The sequence below is a fragment of the Pyrgilauda ruficollis genome, unplaced genomic scaffold (assembly GCF_017590135.1).
Source record: "Pyrgilauda ruficollis isolate IOZ18807 unplaced genomic scaffold, ASM1759013v1 scaffold123, whole genome shotgun sequence".
Taxonomy (NCBI): domain Eukaryota; kingdom Metazoa; phylum Chordata; class Aves; order Passeriformes; family Passeridae; genus Pyrgilauda; species Pyrgilauda ruficollis.
In genome coordinates, this window is record NW_024510655.1 from 11642 (window position 1) to 34306 (window position 22665).

The 22665-nt window shown below is 43.8% G+C and overlaps 1 protein-coding gene across 1 annotated transcript in view; it reads right to left on the minus strand.

Moving 5' to 3' along the window:
• Positions 1 to 329: 329 nt before the first annotated feature.
• Positions 330 to 22665, minus strand: part of CPNE1 (copine 1) — a 44147-nt gene continuing 21811 nt past the window's right edge. Inside the window, 21 exon segments of the mRNA XM_041490495.1 lie at positions 330 to 1469; positions 2205 to 2441; positions 4125 to 4219; positions 4222 to 4259; positions 8367 to 8417; positions 8493 to 8546; positions 9166 to 9189; positions 9191 to 9287; positions 9726 to 9783; positions 9868 to 9927; positions 9929 to 9955; positions 10967 to 11065; positions 16820 to 16867; positions 16869 to 16910; positions 17363 to 17446; positions 18091 to 18162; positions 18366 to 18440; positions 19190 to 19242; positions 19245 to 19279; positions 19281 to 19354; positions 19831 to 19959. Of these exon segments, the coding sequence (XP_041346429.1) occupies positions 1353 to 1469; positions 2205 to 2441; positions 4125 to 4219; positions 4222 to 4259; positions 8367 to 8417; positions 8493 to 8546; positions 9166 to 9189; positions 9191 to 9287; positions 9726 to 9783; positions 9868 to 9927; positions 9929 to 9955; positions 10967 to 11065; positions 16820 to 16867; positions 16869 to 16910; positions 17363 to 17446; positions 18091 to 18162; positions 18366 to 18440; positions 19190 to 19242; positions 19245 to 19279; positions 19281 to 19354; positions 19831 to 19959 (1569 nt within the window). The 3' untranslated portion in view covers positions 330 to 1352.

The following is a 22665-nucleotide window of genomic DNA, read 5'->3' on the forward strand; positions in this document are numbered from 1 at the left end:
GGGCCTGGATCACAGATGCAGTCTGCCAATGCATCTCACCATCTCATCATCAAAACTCACCATCTTCTGGTTTATCGGGTAGAACATGCAAATTCTTTTGCAACTTCACAGTAAAGGAACATCTTACCTTGCTGCAGGAAAGGGCTGTGGGATTCAGCAGTCTTAGTGATTAAAAGAGAACAAAATTAACAGTGATGGGCAACTGGCTCTGCTTTTTTTTTGGATCTCACTGAACCTAGGCTCACTCAGATACTGAAACACCACCATCCACATTGCTGGAAAACAAAGGGAAAAGTCCAGGAAGGAAATAAGAGTCCAGACATGTTATCTAAGTCAAAGCAGAATATTTATTTATGTAACTGAAAGTGTTGATACTTGTAGTGCAATGACAAGCCCAAGTTTCTTTATTTCTAATTGGAAATGAACAATCTTCTTCAAAACATTTGTGCTTTGCTATCATGTGCCTGTTTTACAGTCCCCAGATCACGTAATGCACACTTCACACTACTGAGATGGCACCTCCTTGGAGTTCCACAGCTAAGTTACTTCTTCATTTTGTAACTTGTGTGATATAAAGAATTCACTCAAAGCATCTTCATTTCAGTGTTTCCAACAGCAGGATTTTTTAAGTGACATTAATGTGACTCATTAATCTCACCCCAATCCATTAATTAATGACTAATTCTCATTCAACCTCCATAAAAAAGCAAAGTGCAGTGCTCTTGAACTACAACAATGGCTTCAAGCAGGTCATCACAGAAAGAAATTTTGCTAATAGAAAAATGTGATTAAAAAGAACACAGAAAGGTATGGTCACTGAAACATTAAAAAAAAATATACTGGCACTTGATGAGGATAACAGGAACTACCTCAGGCATCCAACCAACAGTCTTTGGTCACATCCATTTCAAATGCAGCTTGATAAAAGACACCTATCAAGGAGCACATGGTAAGTGTCATTACAGCAAACACAGGTGCAGCACTTCTACCACCAGGCTCAGCACTAGAGCAGCTCAGTTCAGAGGCCCACCCTGATAGTGAGCAGCAGATGGGCTGCGTCAAGCAACTATGTGTGGTGTGATGTGTCACAAAGTGTCGCTGTTGCAAGGTAGAAAACCAACAAGGTCAATCTTTCTGTGACAAAAACTTCCAGCACTTGGAGGGGTTTTTTTATTTACATTTCTTCTAATAGAAATCTTTGAAAGATCAAAGACTCAGCGCAAGCAGGTGAAAGAAGTAGTGTGACTGGTGCAATCTCAAGGCACTGAGCATCCACAGTGTGCAAGAGAGAGTGTGGCTGCAGGCAGCTCTCCTTCACCCCAGTGATACAGGTAGCCAGGGCTAGCCTGAATCTACATCACCTCGATTTCTGGCAGTTTCAGAGGGGGCCACACCTGCCATTCATAGTATTACACTAGCTGCTTGGGCACTTCAGCCAGAACCATCTGGGAAAGTGCTTCCTGGGGAGCCTGAAAAGAGAATGGGGAGAATAAACCAGAAATACCACAAAGAACAGATCTGGTATCCTAGTGAAATACTCTCTTAGAGAATTTGGAACACCTGCCTTGCTCATTCTGTTTTAGAATTGCTTGCTACAGCTTCAGGAGCACTTCCAGTCAGTCTCAGTGAGCGCTGCTCATGAAAACCGCTTGTTCTCACCTCAACCTCAGACTCACATAGCCTTTATGTGGCCCCAGTCTGAGTGAAAATCTGCCCCAGCCACTAGCAAGGTCTCTCATTTTGGGTTTTCATTTGAATCACTCAAGCCAACTGACCATGCAAAATGCATGAACACCAATGCCAACAGTGGAAGTGGCAGCTGGTGAGTGACTGGACTGCTTTTAACAGCAGGGAAGACTGACCTCAACTTCAATCACTCATGGGCCTCAACACCAGAGACTGACAGTATGATCTTAGTTCTTTGCCTAAATGTTTGTATCCCAGGACAGAGAACATCCCCTTTAATCCTGCAATAGCCAAGAGACAGTATGCAAAATCAATTATACAATGAAGGCTCTCAAGAACGGCAAGACAGCAAGACACAGCTTTGAACGCAGAAGCCAGTATCTCAGCTCTCACTGGGAACAAGCAGCACAGGCATGCCCTCTGAGCATGCAAGCTTGCTGCCTTGTCAAGACCATGGCCATTTTTAGGATGCACACATCCTGGCAATGGGACTCTTCTGAAATAAAAAAAACCCATACATTTTTGAACTGTTGGAAAGGCACAAACTGGACAATGTCCCGTGCAGCTGGCTCTCCTGTCACATATTTCAGAACATCGCTGTCTCCATCGAGGAACTCCATTGCTTTAAAACTGGCTTCACAAACACCAACACTGATCATGGACATGGGCAGCTTAGAGGCATTAACAATAGCTCGCCTAGTTTGTTCTAGATCAGTGATCTCTCCATCTGTGATGATCAGCAAGATAAAGTATTGCTGAAAAACATGAGAAAGCATACAGTTAGGTATTTCAACACCAGAGCTCACATAACTGAAGGCAGATAGAGCACTCCCTTATGCTAAGAAAGAAATCAAATGTTGCTGTGCATGAGATAAAACCAGAACATTAAAGAAACTTATGTTCATTCGCATTTTTTCCTATGCCTAATGATTTTCATTGTGCACATCCAATATTCTCTGTATTAGAAAAAAGAGAAAGGATTAAGTTCAATTTATAAAGAACAATTACATCAACTGGCAAAAAGTACTAGAGACAAAAAGTACTACTAAATAAACATAGCTGCATACTAAATTCACTGATAGGTGCTGTTTCATTGACTGGAGTTCAGAAAGGCTAGAGATATTTAATATCCCTGCAGTATAACTCAAAATGCCTTGGTTCTTTTTTTATCAATAATTTAATTCAGGTGTGTCTAATTAGAAGCATTAGAAGTATTAGAACTCTCAAAACACAGCAGTGAGACGTTCTAGAGGTAACATGAAGGGAAGAATGGCTTTTCCAGAAGGAAAGGAATACCTCAAACCAATGCCTTAGTGTGGTAAAGTGTTTAAAATTTCTATCATTTTCCAGAAGCTGAAGTTTAGTACCTCGTTCTGAAATGAGCAACTGCTGTTTTATAGCCGCTATTTACAGATTTTAAAGGAGGCAAACACAATGAAAATAAGAGAAAACTGAATTTCCAATTCCAAAGCACACAGTTAACACAAATTGCTGTACCCAATTGCTGTTTCTTCATTTAAATAGTTAGGTTTAAATTTGAAGGAAAAAATAGAGATATTTAACACACTATGAGAATTAGGAAGATTTCCCCAAAGTGCTAGGAAAGTTAAAAAATACCCTCAGAAATGCAAGAAATGGATCTCCTTAGCCCAAGTGCCTCACAGCATGGGAAATGTATTTGATATACATACAAACATTAAGTAGCACCAAAAATACTGACACAGCTAGATGATAAAACAAGTAGCACAGTATATGTCAAAATTCTTTCTGATTGGTCTGTCAGAATGAAATCAGCTAAAATCTATCAGTACCTCCAAGTCCTTCATTCTTAAGTAAAACAAATCAAGTTTTAAAGAAATGACGTAAAATTTTAAAAGCATTCATGGCCACAGCAGCACACAAATGAGCCCATGACCATAGAGAAGCACAGATGCTCTGCAATCAGCACAAGGAAGAGTTCTCAGACTCCATGCCACTATAGTGGGACAGATAGTCAAACCCTCTGGTAGCTTATTAGAGGTTTTTGCTCAACATTCTTGACAGCAAAATTGTTCAGCACAAAACTCTATTCTATGTGCATGCTCTACAGGTGACAGAGCCTGGTAAGAGAGATTAGAGCAAGGCAACTGCTGCCTCAGTACAACTGGTTGAACAGCCAACACAGCTGTACAATCAACAGTAAGTACAGTGCCAGCAAACTGGGAGAGAAATAAATATCACTTCAGCAATGAAACTAATGTGTCTATCCAGTGTAGGTTCATATCAGTATGTACCAAGAGAGCATTGACGTGCTCTCTGTAGGCTGACAACAGAAGGCCAAACTTGCAATTCGAAGGAAGGAAGATAACATCAATTTACTATTCCATTCTATTCAACCATCAACACGGAAAACAGAAACATCAACCCAAAGCAGATCCACAATTAAGACTTGCACTTACTGCAGCAGTTCCTTGTTGCAGCAAGTGTGCTGCAAACCTTGCCACGTGGTTTATAATAGGAGAGAAGTTGGTTGGCCTGTAGAGTCAGATCTGCGCAGAATCTGGCAGTAGGCATCCACTATTCCTTGGATCCCTACAACACAAGGAAGGAAAGCTGCCACAAGAGCCCACAATTCCTCCAGTCATTATTTTATAAGCATTACTAAACAGCATAGCCAGAAGACAACTGACACAGCTGTGAACTCCTGAAGGGAAAATAAGCAGCAGCATAACAGGAAATTCAGGAAGCACAGAGATGAAAACAGTGGACAGCTGCAGAGACTGGATTTGCACATTTCTTCCCCATTCTATAATTCTTAGCATCAGTCTTTGTGCCTTTAACATCAGAAAGTTCAGGATTTTAGCTTTTGAGCTGGCAGGGCTGATTGAAAAAGCTTCAAACTAGGTTTGAAGGGGGAAGGCAGTAAGACCAGACTTGACAGACATGAGCCTAAGGCTGACATGCCAGCATTGGGGGTGAAATCAAAAGCCCAGCTAAAGTGCATCTATACTCTGCTAACTTTTAAGTGTGTGAGTACCACTGGAACACACTTGCACACTTACAGAGACAAGCCAAGGTCTCCTATGGTAATAAAAGGCAAAAGGGAAACAGCAGAAAATTATCTCAAAGGAATGATGAATGTTCCTCCAGGAAGGCGATACAGTCAACAGCCCAGCTGAGTGCTTTACACCAAAGCAAAGAGCACAAGCAACAGACAGGAGGACCTGGAAGCCATTGGTGCTCCTAGAAAGCTACAACTTTGTGCCCTTATTGAAACTTGGTGGGACACCCATGGGAATCCTGTCACTAGAGTACAGCTATTGATGGCTACAGGCTGTCAGGAAGGAACAGTAGTAAGTCAGTAAGTCAGTGAGAAGAGGTGGAGGAGTTGCCCTCTATACCAAGAGGTAGACTCAGTGTGAAGAGCAGCCATGCAGGTAAAAATCAGATAGAAAGCCTGTGGGTAAAAAATTAGTGACCAAGGCAACAAAGGGAACTTCATGGTTGGGGTCCACTACAGGCTGCCTGATCAAGGGGAGCCTGTTGATGAAACCTTTCTGCTCCAGCTACGGGAGGCTCTTGTCCTGCTGGGGGACTTGAACTGTCCTGATGTCTGCTGGCAAAGTAGGACTGTAGGCAATCCAGGAGACTCCAGGAATGCATGGAAGATAACTTCTTGACCCTGGTAATCAACAGTCCTGCTAGAGAGGATGCATTACTGGATCTGTTGGTCACCCACACAAGGCTGCTAATTGGGAACATCAAGATCAGAGGCAACCTGCACTGCAGTGATCATGCACTGGTGACATAGGCAGTCCTGAGGAATATGGGTCAGGTAAGAGTAAAATTAGGCCCCCGAAGGTTAGGAAAGCAGACTTCCAGCTCTTCAGGGAGACAGTCAGTGGGATCCTCTAGGATACTGCCCTCGGGGACAAGGGAGAAGAACAGAAGCTTGGCAGATTTTTAAGGAAGCCTTCCATACAACACAAGAGCTAGCAATCCCAGGAGAAAGAAATCAGGCAAGGAAGGCAAGAGACCAGTTCAGCTGAGTAGGGAACTGCTGGTCAAACTAAAGGGAAAGAAACAAATGCATAGACAGTTGAAGCTAAGACAGGTCACCCAGGAAGAGTATAAAGTTCAGTTGTGTAGGGGTGGCCAAGGTGGAGCTGGAACTGAACCTGACAAAGTAGGCAAAGAGTAAAAGGAAGGGCTTCTACAGGCCCATTAACCAGAAAAGAAAAGTCAAAGGTGTTAGCCCCTGATCAACAATGCTGGAAAAGTACTAACAACAGATGAGGCAGCTGAGGTACCCGATAGCTTTTTTGCCTCAGTCTTCAATGACAAACTCTCTTTCCACACCTCTTGAGTGGATAGACAGCAGGATGAGGACTGGAGGAGCAAAGTCTCTCCCACTGTAAATAAAGATCAGGTGTGTGATCACCTGAGGTATCTGAATGTACTTAAGTCTATGGGACCCATAGATGCTGGAACAAGTTGGCCAGAGTAGTTGTGGCTGCCCCTTGCTTGGAAGTGTTCAAGGCCAGGCTGGACAGAACTCTGAGCAACCCTGGAATAGCAAAAGGTCTCCCTGCCCATGGCAGGCGTTTGAAACTAGATGATCTTTAATATCCTTTCCAATTCAAACCAATCTGTGATTCTATGAAGTTGCAGGAAAAATAACCTAGCAAAGATATGCTGAAGAATGTGTTTACTCTTCCCTTCTACCGTGTCAATTTACCTTGTTTAATTGGTTATGTTTTAATTAGACAAGCTCAGAAGCTCTGGGGAACACTAACTTTTCATTTTCTTTGTGCAGAAGTTAGAAAACAATCCCTGATTGAAGAGTCAACCATTTCTGTAACAGAAATGGTAATCTCTAAGGGGTTTCTTAATGCCAAAAGCTTTTTTCAGGTTAACCAAACAAATTTTTTTTTAAGAGTCCTATTTTAGATGGTACATACTCTTCTATGGATCCATCTAAATTGGCCTATCCCTGGCTTGTATCAATGCAGCTTCATGTGTCACTGTTTACATTGTCCATCATCAGGTTTTAGCATGGTACTACTCAAAACTGCTGCACAAGGACCCTAAAAGGCCACAGACCCAGATCCCAGTGAGGCAGACAAGGCTGAACTGAGAAGAAATGCTTCGATTTTAGCACTGAATTTCTAATTCCACTTTTTGCTGGCCTAAGACCAGAGAAAAAAACTACATGCAAAATGCTTGTTCAAGAACAATTCTGTGTGACATCATGCTGAGAGATCTCAGCCCTTAAAGGTCATGATCTAGCATTGAGAGCTGCCCTTAAATACAGCAGTGTGCTGGGGTGACCCTGGCTGGATACGAGATGCCCATCAAAACCATTTATCACCCCACTCTTCATCTGGACAAGGGAGAGAAAATACAAGGCTCATGGGTCAAGATAAGGACAGAGAGATTGCTCAGCACCCACTGTCATAGGCAAATATGGGGAAATAAGGTGAATTTGCTGCTAATCAAATCAGAATAGGATAAAGAAAAGTAAAAACTAAATCTTGAAAACATCTTCCCCTCACCTCCCCTCTTCTGAGGCTCAAATTCATTCTCGAATTCTTGCTCTCCTCCTCCCCCAGTGGCACAGCAAATGGGGGCTGTGGTCAGTTCACATGTCATCTCTGCTGCTCCTTCCTCACCCAGAGGAAAGTCTCTCCTCACTCCTCCCCCTTCTCCAGCAAAAGGTCACTTCCACAGGAAACAATCCTCAATAAACTTCTCCCATATGAGTCCTTCCCACAAGCTGCAGATCTTCATGAACTGCCCATGTAGGTCCCTCCCACAAGATGCATTCATCCAGGAACATGCTGCTCCAGGGAAGGGCGTCCATGGGCTGGAGGTGGGTATTTCCTCCCCCATGGACTCCGTGGGCTACAGAAGCACAGCTGTCTCACCATGGTCTTCACCACAGCCTGCTTGAGTGCTTGGAACACTTCCTCCTACTTCTTACTTACCAGCCTTGGTGTCTCTAGTATTGATCCTCTAATATATTCTCACTCTTTCCCTCTGATTGCTGTCACACAGGGGGTTTTTTTCCCCCTTCTTAAATCTGTTATCCCACCATCACTGATGGGCTTGGTCTTTGCAAGTGATGAGTCTGTCTTGGAGCTGGCTGGCATTGGCTCCATTAGATACCAGCCAAGACTCTGGCAGCTTGTCAGAGAAACCACCCCTGTAGCCCCCACTGCCAAAATGTTGCCATACAAACCAAATATAACCTGAAACCACCTCCTCTGAAGAAGATGGCTATTAAAAAAAGCAAGTTTTAAAGACAAACCTGAAAAGAGAGCAGTCAAACATATCCACATTGCTCATGGAGAAACCCTGGTTTCCAACATCCTCAGCAGATGGTGGCTCTGGAATGTTAACAAGCACAGGCACAGGGCTGAGCTGAATCCACTGGCACCTGTAACCCAGCAGAAGTAATCAATTTTAAGCAACAAAAATTTTAATACAGATTGACAATCAATTAAATCTAGACCCCTTCACTGAAGGTTGTGGAGTTTGGCTGCATCAACACACATCTGCTTTTGTCAGCATCAAAGTGAGAGTAAAGCTATATTTGCCCAATGTCCTGGTGCTGCATTTGATTTCCACCAGTTGTGAAATAAACACAGCACTTCAAACATCTCCCTCACTGACATTATTAATAAAGAGGTGTTCTCATCTTGGCAATAGGGTTGCTGAGGTTGAAGTTCAAAGCAAACTCATGAGATACCACGGGAAATGGGACATTACAGTTAGGGAATGTAGACATGGAGAGAGCAAGGGCCCAGCATTGTGAATGCCCTACCTGCCAGCTAGGAGGAACCTGAGTTCCAAACCCAAATGCAGGAAACAGTCTGTTGCTGGAAAGAAAGGAAAACAACAAAAATGAGAAAGAGCAATTTGTAATAAGTCAACCTTCAGTTTTATTCACCAAAAGTAGCTGGAGACCAAGGCAGAATTCCTGCCATAAGGAATTGGTACATCATCTAGCTGCCCATGGCCTAGCACCAGGTATCCAATGGTTTCAGGCTTGAGCTTGAGAGTTAGATAATTTCTCTCAGTGCAGCACCCCACAGGACTCTCAGGAGATTTCAAAGTAGCATGAGAAAAGCCACACCAGTCCCAGCCTGGCTACAGGACAAAGCAGACAAACATGTCTGCTCCCATGTCTCCCAATGTCCATTCCCATTGAACCAAATAGGACATTCATGTTTGCAATGCATCATCTGCAACAAGGGATCAGTGCCCAGCTGAAGCATCAAGGGACTCAGAAGGGACAAGCCAAGCAAATACGCCAAATTATGAAGGGCTGCCATTGCCCTCCCTGGCACTGACAGAAGAAAGAGGAAACAGTAGTAGCTCCTAAAGGGATCTCCCAAAGAAAGGCAGCCCCTCAATCATTAAAGCAGTGCAGGGCTAGAACAAGCTGTTCTAGTCACATTTTTGACATGGTGACTAGATCAGTAAAGATCATTACACATATCATAATTGTGGACTACACTTGGCAATCAGGTACTCATTTATCCCATCTGGGCTGATGTAGTGAAAAGAATCTGGTGACTTGGGATCTCCACTGGAGGCAGTGAAGGCTACACCCACCGGATCAGGCAACATGATGGCAGCAAATCACTGATATGTCAGCACAAACAAATGAGAAGAACAAACTATATATCCAGAAACAGGGGGTTAGCTCAGGCCCACACAGTTTCTTTTCTCCCATGCACACAGCAACCCTACACAGGGACATGCACACAAGCCTGCACCCCTTTTCCCGCCTGGGTACAGGTATTTCCAAGCCATAGCAATCCTTTCCACTGAAACCAATTTCTCAAAAGAAGTTTAAGAAGCCCTAGTTCCGTTGAAGTGCTACTTGATCACAAAAAGCAAAAATACAGTATCCTTTAGTGTTTTGCAGACTTCATCACTACAAATTCATACTGCATTTGCAGTCACTCATGCTGCCAATAAAAGTACTGAACACAACCTCACTGCTTTTGTCCTGTCATCTACCAATACAAGCAGTGGGGAACAACTCACCATAAAATTAATCTGGCAGCCTCCCATCACATAGTGCAGAAATGAATATTCTGTCTCAATCTAGAGGAACAGATATTGTAACACCTATTCATTTCACTACAATCAGAAAATAGAAAAAAAAAAAAACAACAAAAATCTTCCTACCTTGCAGGATTTTATCCTAATAATGCCAGAGTTTTTGTAGTTGTTTTTCTTTTGTTTTTTTCTCAGGATGAATGCATTCATATTTCACCTACAGAAAGCAAACACAGAAGCAAGTTGTAAAATATGTGCCTTTACAGGAGAGCAAATTACTGAAACAGACAGTGCCACACATCCACCAATTTCAGAGTTACCAAAATACCCAGCAGAATTAAGAAACTTAATTTTGAAAGGTCTGCAACTACTTTGGCCGCTATCTGACAAGCTAAACTGGTGCTTTTGCCACCAGCACTAGACAGAGGAAGCAAAACTCTCAGGGTGGAGAGGCTAAAAAAGCCTGGGCCATAGATTCCCAGTGGCAGTGCTTCCCTGCTTGGATCCATTTGCATTGGTTCTGAATTCACAAGGGCTAGAAAAAAGGCAAGAACTTTCCACCCACTTTTGTATTATTTTGTATTATGCCAAATCAAGCTGGCTGGCAACTGGAGTAGTCCTGGGCTACGTCCTGTGTGCAAATACAGCTGCCTCAATTCAGGTGAATCTCAATCTCCAGGAGAACGAGATGTCAGGTTTTCACTGCAAACAAACCAAAACCAGCACGATCAGCATGTGACTCAACTTACTCTAGACCGGATGAACAAGACAAGTGCCCCTTGGAAGGACTGCTGCTAGCTGTTAGCTGGCAAGGTGACCAGAGTGCTCAGGAGGGTGACCAGCTCCAGCACATACATTATGAGACAAGCTGTGCTTCTGGACTCATCTGTTACAGCGCCAACAAGCACTTCTCTTTTCACTTGACTCAGCAGAGGCCAAAGCAAGCTGAACTGCTGGGAAAAGTAGCTCAGCGGACAACAGAGCCAGCAGATAACAGGCTCAAGGATATTTTTAGAAATAGGAATGGTAACAGAACCCAAAGAAAACAAAGAAATATAATTCCCACACCAGTTTTTATTATTTTTAAATGTTGGCTTAGTAATTGAAAAATACGCATGTTCGGAGGCAAGAGCTAAAAGTGCATGTCTGGGGTCAAATATTAGAAATATTAGAAAGGGTTTGAAAGCCTGAAATCTGGACTTAGTTAGCAGGGGTTAAGGAAGCTCACCAGAGGGCCAGCACCAGTTGTCTGCATGTGCACCAGGGTCATTTTCAAAGTGCCTATCAAGTCATGTGAGCCATCACTGTCATGATCTGCACGCTGCACCTGAAGGGAGGAGGAAGCAGGCAATGGGCAGGTGTCCTGCATTAGGGAGACTGGCCACAGCTCACTGCCCCATCTACTGTATGACAGCTCTGCATCCATGCTGGTGAACTGCCCCATGCCATCAGGACTGGGGATGTTGGCCACATCACTAACTGAAACCAAGGAGCAGACACACAGCCAGAGTGAATCTCAAGAGAGGAGCATGTTCACTTCCTCACCCATTTAAGTATGCATGGTGAAAATGTAAAAAAAAAAATTCTTCCCCTGGTTTAAATGTAAGAGATTTAATAAATAAACAGATATTTAAAAGAAACATTAAACCCCCTCAACATTTCACAGTCCAAATGTGTGAATGTGAGGTCATTCAGGACAAGATATGCAACTGGGGTAATGGGAACAAGCAATTAAAACTTTGTTATCTAAGCTATGCTCTTTTCTTCTGTCCAACAATAGTATCAATTTACAAGGAAATTCTAATTTCCGTGGAACAGTAAGTCCGTCTCTTTCTGCATCTTATACCAACCAAATTATAAACAGTTTATTAATAAACAGTAGTTTCTATGTCAGAATGAAGGCTTCAGAACTAGATAATGCAAAACAGCAATGCATATACAAATAAAAATATACTAATAACTGGTTTACAGCAACATGGTATCATAACTCTCCACAAAATCACCAGTGAGGAGCATTTCTAACATGTTCAACTGCAAAACACAAGTAACTCCATGTTGTGGTGTGATGTCATGGCTTGCCTCAGTTACCCCGGTTTTCCCCGAAGTGTGTCAACCACCTCTCCTTTCCCCCTCCCTGACCTCTGCTGAATACTGTCCATCAACCCAGAAATTCCAGAAGGGCGTCAAGTGATTCAAAGGACGCTCTGTGCCCCTGGGGGGCCATTGGCCCATCCAGGTGTCCTTCTCACTTGAGACCCCCTCCCCCCATACCTGGTTGGTGCTCCCTGTGTTCCCTCCCCTGCCCCTCTCCCCTGGGTAAAGGGACGGGCACACCACGCAGCGAGGAGTCCTGCTGGAGCTGTTGCTACATTCAGGGGCCACACGGCCCAGAACAAAACCTCTGGATTAAACCCTCCATCAGGACCGACTCATTCCTTCACCGTCACCTTAAAAGCTTCTCCAGCACAGGGAGGCCTGAGGAGTGACCCTCTTCTACTAGTAAGCTCTGGCCTGCAACCATCGGAGCTCGGGCATGCCTGGGTTTGCCCCAACATGCCCAGCTGTGACCCACAGCTAGCCAGAGCATCTCTGGGGAGAAACACCACAGGTGCTGCTCTGTGGTTCAGCAGCAGGGGCCAGACAGGCCAAGGCACGTCCCATTCAGCAATATTGGTAAAAAACCAATAATTCGAGAAGCAGTCAACTAAGGGACAGCTGTAAGCAGCTGCCTCCTCCTCTGAAGCTCACATGCCACACAGACTCAGGAATTCTCTTTATGAGATCTGCCTTTAGAAATCAACAAGTTGACGTTACTCCAGTATAAACCACAGTGACATCCTTCTCCTAAGGACAACGGGAACAAGATGAACCCGTGGGTAACACCCTGAAAAGGATGTCAAATTCAATGCCTAGATATCTGAATTTGACACAGGGTTCTTTACAGGACTATTCAGATCTACTGGGGGTCTTCCACTGGTATCAATGGAAAACCCATACAAACAGCCAGATGAATTATGGCTTAATGTGATCACCTAAATGGGAAGCACCATGGCATCCTTCAGTGTCTTAATGGCAAAAGACACCACAGAGACTGTTCCCCCTTCTCCTCCTCCATCCTTCTCACCCCACTTCTGCTCTTCCCATCTAAACACTCCACCATGAAGCAATTCCCACACCTCCTGCCTGAACTTTACTCGGCTTCTCCCAACAATTCTGATGTTTGCACATCACCCAAAAGTGACTGGATCATGCCAGGGAGGCATCCTCTCGTGCACAAGCCAGGGTGCCGACTCCCAGTGAAGGGTCTCCTTTATGCCAGTATACCTGGAGAGCTTCAGGGAATCCAGCCGCTGCCATCTCCAGACACCTCCTCTCCCCTCCTTCCTGCTCCTACTCCCTCATAGCCATGCCAAGGACCAGTTCAGTTATTAGTTCACAACATGGTATGGCTTAAAACAAACCTCTTTTTACAAGGGTTTTTTTCTAAGACTGGCCAAGATTCACTTGGGCAGGCAGCCCAAAGTGTTGTTGCTGCAAACAAAACCCTCCAATACTGCAGGACACTGTATTGAGTTATTTATTGTTTCTTCGCAAATGAACTCTCCAATACTCATTACAAGCCATGGAATAAAGTCAGCAAGGAAAAGGCCCCTTTCATCTACAGGAGTGCCGCTCCTCCCGGCTAGCTGATGGCAAGAGGGGTGGGCAGCAGATCCCCCTGGAGCCCTGGTGAATCCCAGCTACAGTGATGGTGCAGCGTAAAACACAGAGCAGCACATTGGTCCTGGGGTAACTTTATTTGATGGTAAAACTTCCCTCTTCTGTGTCCCGGGACCCCGAACAGGGGGCAGACAGGAGCTTATATGGGGGCAGATCCCAAGGGGAGGGTACAATCTTTAACAGATCAGGAGAATCGGGAGTAAACACCAGGCAGGGAATACAATGTATAAACCAATACAAATTTTCAAGGGAGGAAAACATTTTCAGTAAACTAATAGAGTCTGGAGAAATAGAAACTAGCATCTAGTAACAGGAAAAGTGATGAAAGTTCTGGAAAAAGGCAAGAACAAAAAGGAAAACAGCATAAGGAAACCACCAAATTACAAATCAAACAATAAACCTACTAATAAAACAAAAAAACACACCACAACACAGGAGGAACTTTCAAAATCCACAGAAAATTATTTTGCCTTTGTGCATATGCCATGAAACCCGTGAATACCAACACAGACAAATTTCTATTTTGCTACTTCTATTTGCTACATTTCTTATTTCCATTTAAGCAACTATGGGGTTGAGCTGCTGCTTTCACTTATTTTTCACAAAACTGTCACAAAGATTAGGCTGTGTCACAAATATGAGCTGTTCTTAACACAGAACAAGGAGAACATCACTCTGAATCACAATGAAGAAAGAATTGCCATGCTAGGTAGCATTTGATCAAAAGATTTATGTTCACACACATATTCAGCATGTAATCCTCATACACAGCTGGCAAAGTTGTTGTTTAGGGGATACACCAAAATGCTGTATGCTGCCCAAAGGTTTCACCACTAGGTAAATTTTTGGAAGCCTCAAACAAGAGGTTTCGAGGAACATATTCCAAATGAAAAATAAAACAGTCGTGCAATATTGCGTATTTCAGTGTTGTTAGTGAAACTCCTGCCTGTCAGTCTAGACTCCCCTGATTAACTTCCCCAGCATGTTAAGGATATGAACAGTTTAATCCTTTTTCACAGCTGCATTGGGAAATTTCACAGATTATTTGCCCATGCATCAAGAATTTTGGCTTAAATGAACTAACAGAACAAAATTATCCTTTTGAAGAAGTAGATGCTTCTGAAGTGGATTCCAAAACATAAAAAGCTTCTAAAAAACAAACAAAACAAAATAACAACACAAATATTTTTGGGCTATAGCAAATATAGCCCGACAAAACAGCATGTGTAAACCATGTCATGTCAGTTCTAACAAATTACCATACGCACCTCTTAAGTCACCTCCTCTATATGCTTCCTGCACACTTTTGAACGAAGATGACTTCTTTCTGACCTAAGAGTGTTGATTCCCCACCAATAAGAGTTCACAAACACCTCTCACAACACTGCCACCTACCAACAAGCCCAGCACACCTGTTGGAGGTTTGGGTTTTTCCTTTTTTTTCTTTCTCTCAGGGAATTGCAGTCGGCTGCAGTCTCTTAGCTGGGGAGTGAGCTTGGTAGCTGGGGGAGATTTTCTCTTGCAAAGTGCAGAGATACCAAGACTTAGCTGGGGGCCAGGGCCTGAACTCAGCCCTCTCGCAGTCTCACTCTTGGGATCAGAGGTCATGGTTGTGGTTTGGTGCTGGACTGCTGCTGCCCAAATGTTTTACCACTGCGGAGTTTGGTCCTTCGCTGCTTCTCCTTACCCTGGGAGAGCCTCTGCTCGTAAGAGCAGCCTTTGAATTGGGACCTTTTCAACAAACAACCTCACTGGGAGAGACCCTCATCAAGTGCTTGGGTGCCTCAGGGGAAACCCAGGACCCCTCTCCCCCTCTGGAGGGAGCACCTTCCTGCTGCTTTGTGGGAGCCCGGCTGCCACTGCAGGACCCCCATTGCTCCTGCCAGAGCTTCGGGTTTTTTGCTACACTTTGTTTGCCACCCGGGGTCTGCTCACCTCTGCTGTTCCAGCCTGCTGTTCTGAGGTTCCTGCTACAGTCCAGCTCGCCTCCCAGAGTGGCAGACACGCACTGGGACTGGCTACTTCCCATGAGTTTGGCAAGGAAGCCCCTTCTCCATCCCTCCCGCCGGCCGCCCGCCAGTGCCGTGTGCAGAGGGGGCCGAGCTCGCGCCACAGCGCCCCCTGCAGCCGCGGGGGAATCATCGCCCGCCCCGCCCGGCGGGAGCCAGCAGCGCCCCTGCTGGCTGCGCCCGGAACTGCACGGCAGGGGAAGGCGCCTGCAGCGGGACAAGGCGGCCCTGGGGCTCTGCGGCTGCTCCTCGCTGTGCCGGGGCTGCCGTTTGTTTGCCGTGTTATACACACACACGCTGCTGAGGAACCGCTATTCCTCCTCTCATACCTTTGTCTGAAAGCCCTGGAATTTCAATGTTGTAATAATTCAGAGGGAAGGGGGTCATATTCTGCTTTCCAAAGGAGGTTCCCACCTTCTTTGGCAGACACCTGTCTTTTAAACCAAGACAACACCTGAACATCTACTTCCAGGTTAATAATCTCAGTAATAATTAGGAACTACCATACTGCACAAAGAACAACATTAGCATGCATGCATTTTGCTAAATCTTGCCTATCAAGCTTTCAGCATGAGATTTCTTCAGAGAGAGGAAGAAGAATTCTGCAAATGTAAAGCATTTAGGTGTTAGAAAAGTAGAGAGAAATTATACTTATACAGAACAATCTATGGATTTAAATGCCTTTAAATCATCAATCCATTGCTTAGAAGAAAAATTAACACATTAAGTTGCTATCAGATTTTCTTTTATAGAAACATGTTAAAGACGTAGCTGTTCTACACCTCCACAAGGCAGAGCCACAGAGAATTAGTTATCATTTGCAAGACCACAGGGGAATACAATTCTGACTCAAACTAAATTTCTACTTGTAAGGGAAGGGAAAAACCTTCATGTCTCTTGAGTGGATAAATCTGACAGATACCTGAAAGTCCTCTCTGTGTTATAATCACAAGGCACTTAAGTTTGTCCAGTATCTGCAAGTTTCTCAGTTAACTTAGAAACAGTGCTAGAAAGCCACAATGAAAAAAACCCAAAACAACCAATCACCCAACCAAACAAGACACCACCACCAAAGCTCAACTTGAAACCCTGGAAAGAATACTGAAAAAAACCAGTTACAATTCTTCTTATGATTAATCATTGGAAATTGTGTCACTTCTGCATTTCCTGACTTCTCAATTTGACAACTCATCATATTTTAAAACAGACATATAACCACTTATCTGCCACACTACAATTCTAGAAAGGCAATCTAATAACTTAAAAATGACTAGACAACCTGATAACTCATAGTTAGCATCAACAGAAAATTGATGACTTGGAACAACAAACAGAATTTCTAAAGGCTGTACCTTGATAGGTTTGTTCAAATCTCCACCACAGAAAATTTGTAAGGGAACAACTGAACTTCCACCAGCATGGATTTAAGTTGTTCTTGATGACCTTAAAAATATGACAGCATAATGTCACACGAGGAATACAGCATGCAACTCAAGAGGAATGATGACATGAGGGCTCTTCATGGCAAGTTAAGAACAGCCTCAACCAGTTCAATCCCGGCACGTATCAATGGCCAAGCAACAGCTCTGCAAGAAATAAAAGCTAGATGCTCTCAGTAAAATTAAATTTTAGAGCCAAGCTCAATACCATTGAGAAGGAAAAGAGAGACCCACTTCTCTCTCGCTGTCCGTGGTCAGACTCCTTACTCAGGTAGCTCCATCCAGTCACTAGGCAGCAAATAAAATATTTGCTGCAGCCACAGTGAGCAGAATACCTTATTATAGCATACTTTCTCTGCAAATCTGGTGTAAAGCATGACCAGGAGTGGGACTCTCACTTTGTGTAAGAATAAGCTGTCTGATCAACTCAAGGAAAACATTGTGTGGAAATTCTACCTCTGCTCTGTACACGAGGTGCCATGCTCCAGCATTGCTCTGCTTGTCAAACTCCAGAAATGGATCCAATTTACCTAAGAAATCCTGCACACAAAAACCCAGAAGTAATCAGCCTCCTCTATATTTTATCAAATGGAGTAAAGAATTAACTAAATAGCAGGCAATACTTCAAAAAAGAACAAAGTCAAACAAACTATGCATTAATTTTCTTTCCCTTATTAAAACTGCTGCACTCTGTAAGTCATCAGCATTTATCAGCTCCAATTCCAAGATCATCTCCTCAAACCACTTTTGTCCCTACAAAGCACATCATTTTGCTAACTGAGAGTCAGGTGACTAAATCACTGTATTGGTCTTTGGCTTAAAATAACATTGAGCAGAACACCTAAATTTCCACCTTTTCTTCTTTAACAAAAATACAGAAATATCAGTTCGCTTGAGACAATTATATAAGTGATTTGTATTCATATACAGAATATTCCAAAGCCAAAATAATAACTTAAAACCTAAACCTGGCAGTTGAGTTTCTAGTTTGACACTGTGGACTTCAACATGCAATTGTATCTCCAACTTACTCTACTGTAAATAACACAAAACACAGCAAGCTTTTGCTCACAAACGAATTACTGGCTTAGCTTAATGTCTGCAAACACAGAGATTCCTGGCCAAAAGGCACAAAATGTAATTACTAGAGAAGCATGCAAGATAATTTTTTAAAAAATCAATACCTTTTTGTTCAAGTTTTGGGCTTCAATTTCCAGGTACACAACCCTGGTATCCTTAATCTCCTCTGCTGAAATCTCTGCCATGGAAATTTAGGGGGGAAAAATGTAAACAATAAATCACAGAGTTTTGCTTATATTTTGTCCACAAAAGAAACTGTAATTTCTTTTAAATATCGCTCTCCTGCGATATATGTAGCAACACTGACAAGAAACCAGAAAAGCCACTTTATCCCAGACAACATAATGAGAGTGTTTTTTTAAACAAAAACCTTATCTACCTTAATAGTGCCCTTTCCTGCTGGCTTTTCCTGCTTCAATTCCAGCAGTCAGGTGAACACTGAGCTGGACACAACCTAAGGTTAGAAGACAGATAATAAAAAATGTCATGTTAGACAAAGAGGAAAGAATTACTCTTCAGGTGCAAAGTTTTCAAACTCTCAAAAAAGTTCTAAAAATATTTAAATGTGTTTCCAACAGTGACAGCCATCAGTTTGTGCTCCTGAACAGTCTGAAAATCATCTTCTCACACTATCCAGGAAACAGTGCCCACATATATGTGTCCAAACTTAACTTTAGCTTCCTATTTTTGCTACCTCTTAGACACAAGAGGCATTGTCATCACAAGCAGCCAAAAAGCTACTAAAACTTAAAATACTAGTTAATTTATTGAGACTTTCTTTAATAATATGAATCCTACTTTTCTTCTCCTACACAGCTATATAAACCCCTTCTCAGGAAATGAACACAGAATCTCAAGCAGCCTTATTTCCCCCCGATTTACCACCTGATGGTCACTTTTGCAAAGGAAATTCCATGAGACCCCTCCAAGCACCATGGTTCCTTACTCCTAGACTGCCTTTAGTGCTAAATGCCTCCCTAAGTTAAGCAATTAATTACAAAATACATGTATTTCTAACTTTTGGTTTGTGGTCAACATTATTTTTTTAACCACGTTCAATGGTAACACAAATGAACATGTTTAACAGTGTTTTCAAATCTGAATATGTTGAAACCTTTGACAACACAGATTTTCACTTCATTTTTCATAATGAAGCCAACTCTTGCTGCTGTTTTGTACATCACTTAACACGTCCACACGTACCTGTCCCAGTGTGCACTCAATTCTTCCCAGGTAGTCATCATCATTTAAATCAAAGATTTGTTATCAATATCATACACGCCGAATTTCAGCGTAGTAGTAGTCCACAACCAGTCTGTTGCAGAATTCAGGGTCTTGGCAGTTCTTGACCTTTTCTGTGAGATCCAGCTGCACAAACACAGGAGCAAAGTGCTGACAATGAGTAAGAAGCCCATATTCTCCCACAGAGCTTTTTACCTGCACCAGGTGGACACAGGCACCAGCAAGGTTACACACCCCAGACCACGCCTCATGCTCAGTGACAAACTGGGCATGACCGATGGCTCACCAAGAAAGGAAACAGCATGGAAAAACACTATTGTATGGGAAAAGTCTGAAAACTAAGGGGAAAAGACTGCTGAAACAATGTATTCTGGAGTGTGTGCTCCAGGGCAAGTCACATCTATCCTTACAGAGAACTCTGAGCAAACAAGCCAGCAATTCAAGAAAACACTAAATGTTCGAGTGTGGGCAATGGGACTGCTCACCAATCGTAAATCTGAATTAAGTATGTCATACACCTGCCGGAAAACCTACGGGATGGAAAAGGGGAGACTCGGCGTGTTTACACCCACCGGCAGCGCGCGGCCACGGGCCGCTCTTACCTCAGCCCAGCGGCCATCGCCCGCGTCCTGCGGCAGGACGCAGAGGGGGTCCGACCTGGAGCTCAGGTCCCCGTCGAGGAGGCTCCGGCAGGCCACGGACAGCTCCAGCCGGGACACGCACGCGGCCATCTGCGGGCAGAGCACAGCGTCAGACGGCCCGGCCCGGACCCCGCGCGCCCCCGGTGCGGCGGAGCGGAGGCACGCGCGGGCGGGGCGGGGCCGCGGCTACCGGCGCTCCGGGCCCCTCCCGCCCCGGGCCGGGCGGGCGCGGAGGAGCGCGGCACCTCCCGCAGCCGGGCACCATCTGCGGCCCGCCTCGCCCCCCGGCTCTTGAATTCACCTATTTCTACCGGGCTCTCCCCGCTGCTCCCGCTCCCCCCGCAGTAGCCCTTCCCTTTCCCTCCGTGCGTGATGCTGCCTTAGGTTTCTACAAAGGGCCGGGCCTGTTGTCCTCTCTCCGGGACCGCCGCTCACAGCCCTGCACAGGGACCGGGACCTCCGTCCCGCCAGCGCCGCAGCCACCGCCCCGCGCCGGAGTCGCCCCACGCGGCGAAAGCACTGCCAAAGCACCCCCTGCTCACCCACGGAAGCCACAGAGCCCCCGTGCTTTGCCGTGCTGGCTTCCGAAACACCGTAACATCATCCCGCAAACAGGGGATAACTAAATTTTATTAGACATTAAAGTGCAGACGCTTCTGTTTGAGGAACAACTATAATTCTCAAAACTGAATTAGAAGATAAGCCTTCAAGCACCAAAATATTACAGAGACTGGACAGTTTGAGGACTAGAGCTTTAAATGGGATTATTTCATAGAGAAGCTTCTTCTTTTGAGTCTGGAAAATAAGGAAACACTTGCTTTAGCTTTTTAGTACCCAAGTACCCCATGGTTTCCTCGTACTTGCAGGGTGAATATATTTAACTCAAAGAGATGAGCTTTTATTGTACAACATTTAATCCCTTGGATATTCCAGTCAGCAATCTACCCTGGACAAATGTTAACAAAGTCACTTAATACGCCAGTGCATGGCACTCAGGTGCTCCAGTGATGGTGGCAGGACAAAACCAGCACTCAGTAAAAATTAGCAAAGCTTTAGGCAAAGGCAGTCATAGTGCAGCTTTTAACTAAGGTCATCATCATCACTTGCTTTAACACCGGCATACTTTTAAAAACTTGTTTGAAGTAGTCTGATGGTCAGCTGTTAAAACTACTGATAAAAGCCATCCATTTTCTACTCAGTTGCCTTCAACCCCAAGTACGTTTCACAAAGAATCACTGACTTTAATAAATACATTTCTCACAAAATTCCAAGTCACAGTTATCAAGTTTTTTCTTTACTGGCACGTATCATTCTACCAGACCAGCTTTCACCTCACACAGACTCACACATGTGCAAACAGACAACAGCAAAACTTTCTTTGACACTCACTATTTGACAACAAGATTAGGACATCCAGTGTGAGCTCCTTTGCCAACATTTTGCCTCTGTTTTTCTCTACCGCAACAGAGAATTCTGTACTAACAGGATGCACCTTTCCTCCCCACTAAAGCTTGAAGCATCAGGAATTAAGTTAACCTCAAAGAAACAGCTCCCCATAAGCTTTAGCATCCCCAGTCAGCAGTGGCTCCTTTCTGGGAGGAAACCACTACTGCAGATCTCAAGCTGCATACACAACAAGCACATATATATTTATTTCATGTTACAAAGACACCAAAAAGGAAGAGTTTGAGATAGCAACTGTTAAATCACACAATGAAACCAGGAGGTGAAGGGACACAAGTCCTCAAACCCAATCACCTCTTATCTGCTGCCTGAATCTCTTCTCCAGATCAGCAGCAATGAAATTATGAAAATACTCCACTGCTTCAAAGATTTGACTTCCAGTACCCTAATATCCAGAAGGCGGTCTCATCTGATTGCTTTAAATTTAGTAATAGCATAGGATTTCCCTTGAAATACAGCCCAGATGTTCTGCTGAACCACTGGGGACACTTGCAAACTACAAGGGATCCTCTTGCTTCATCAAGAGATCACTCACTGATGCACATCATCACCAAGACACAACAGAGCACCAGCAGGCCAGCTATTTGGAATAGCTGAGCAGGAACTGTCCTAACTGGCCCTACACCCTTCCTCACCAACTAACAAGAAAGCAGGTTCAACAACTACAGACTGAATCCTTATGAAAAGAGGGAGAACTCCTTAACAGATTCAGATTTTTTTAAAAATTAACCTGAAAACACCAGTTTGAACCTCAGCCAGCAATTATTTCTAGATTACTGCCCATGGATGTCCTCAAAGAGCCCACATAACCTTCTTTTCACCTCATGGCTACCCAAACATACTGTATGGTGTTCTCCAGTACCAGTCCATTCCCTGAAAGCAGCAGAAGAAAATCCTGGTCATAGACATCCCAGCAGCAAGAGCAACGAGTAGTTGGTCTGCTAAAACACAGCATCCATTTCAGCCAAGCCTGAAGACCTGCTTAGTCTGCAGGCAAGCAACTTTGCTCAGTTACCCTGCTCATGCAGTCAACTGAGCAGCAGAAATCTCTGGACATCTGCCTGCATTTGAAAAGCTTATAAAGATTAGAAGTTTAACATACTTTCATCCCCAAATAGACACATTTATATTTAAAACAAAAACAACAAAAACAACAACAAAAAAAAGAAAAAAAATCACAAAACCTGAGTGGGAAGAAAAAATAGTGAAGTTCCTCACCAATTAGAAAAACTACCTCCAACTTGATTTTTTTAACAGCATTTCATCATGATAATATTGGCTCAATTTTTTTCTTTTCCTCCATAAAGTAAGATTTCTAGAATTTACTTTCAT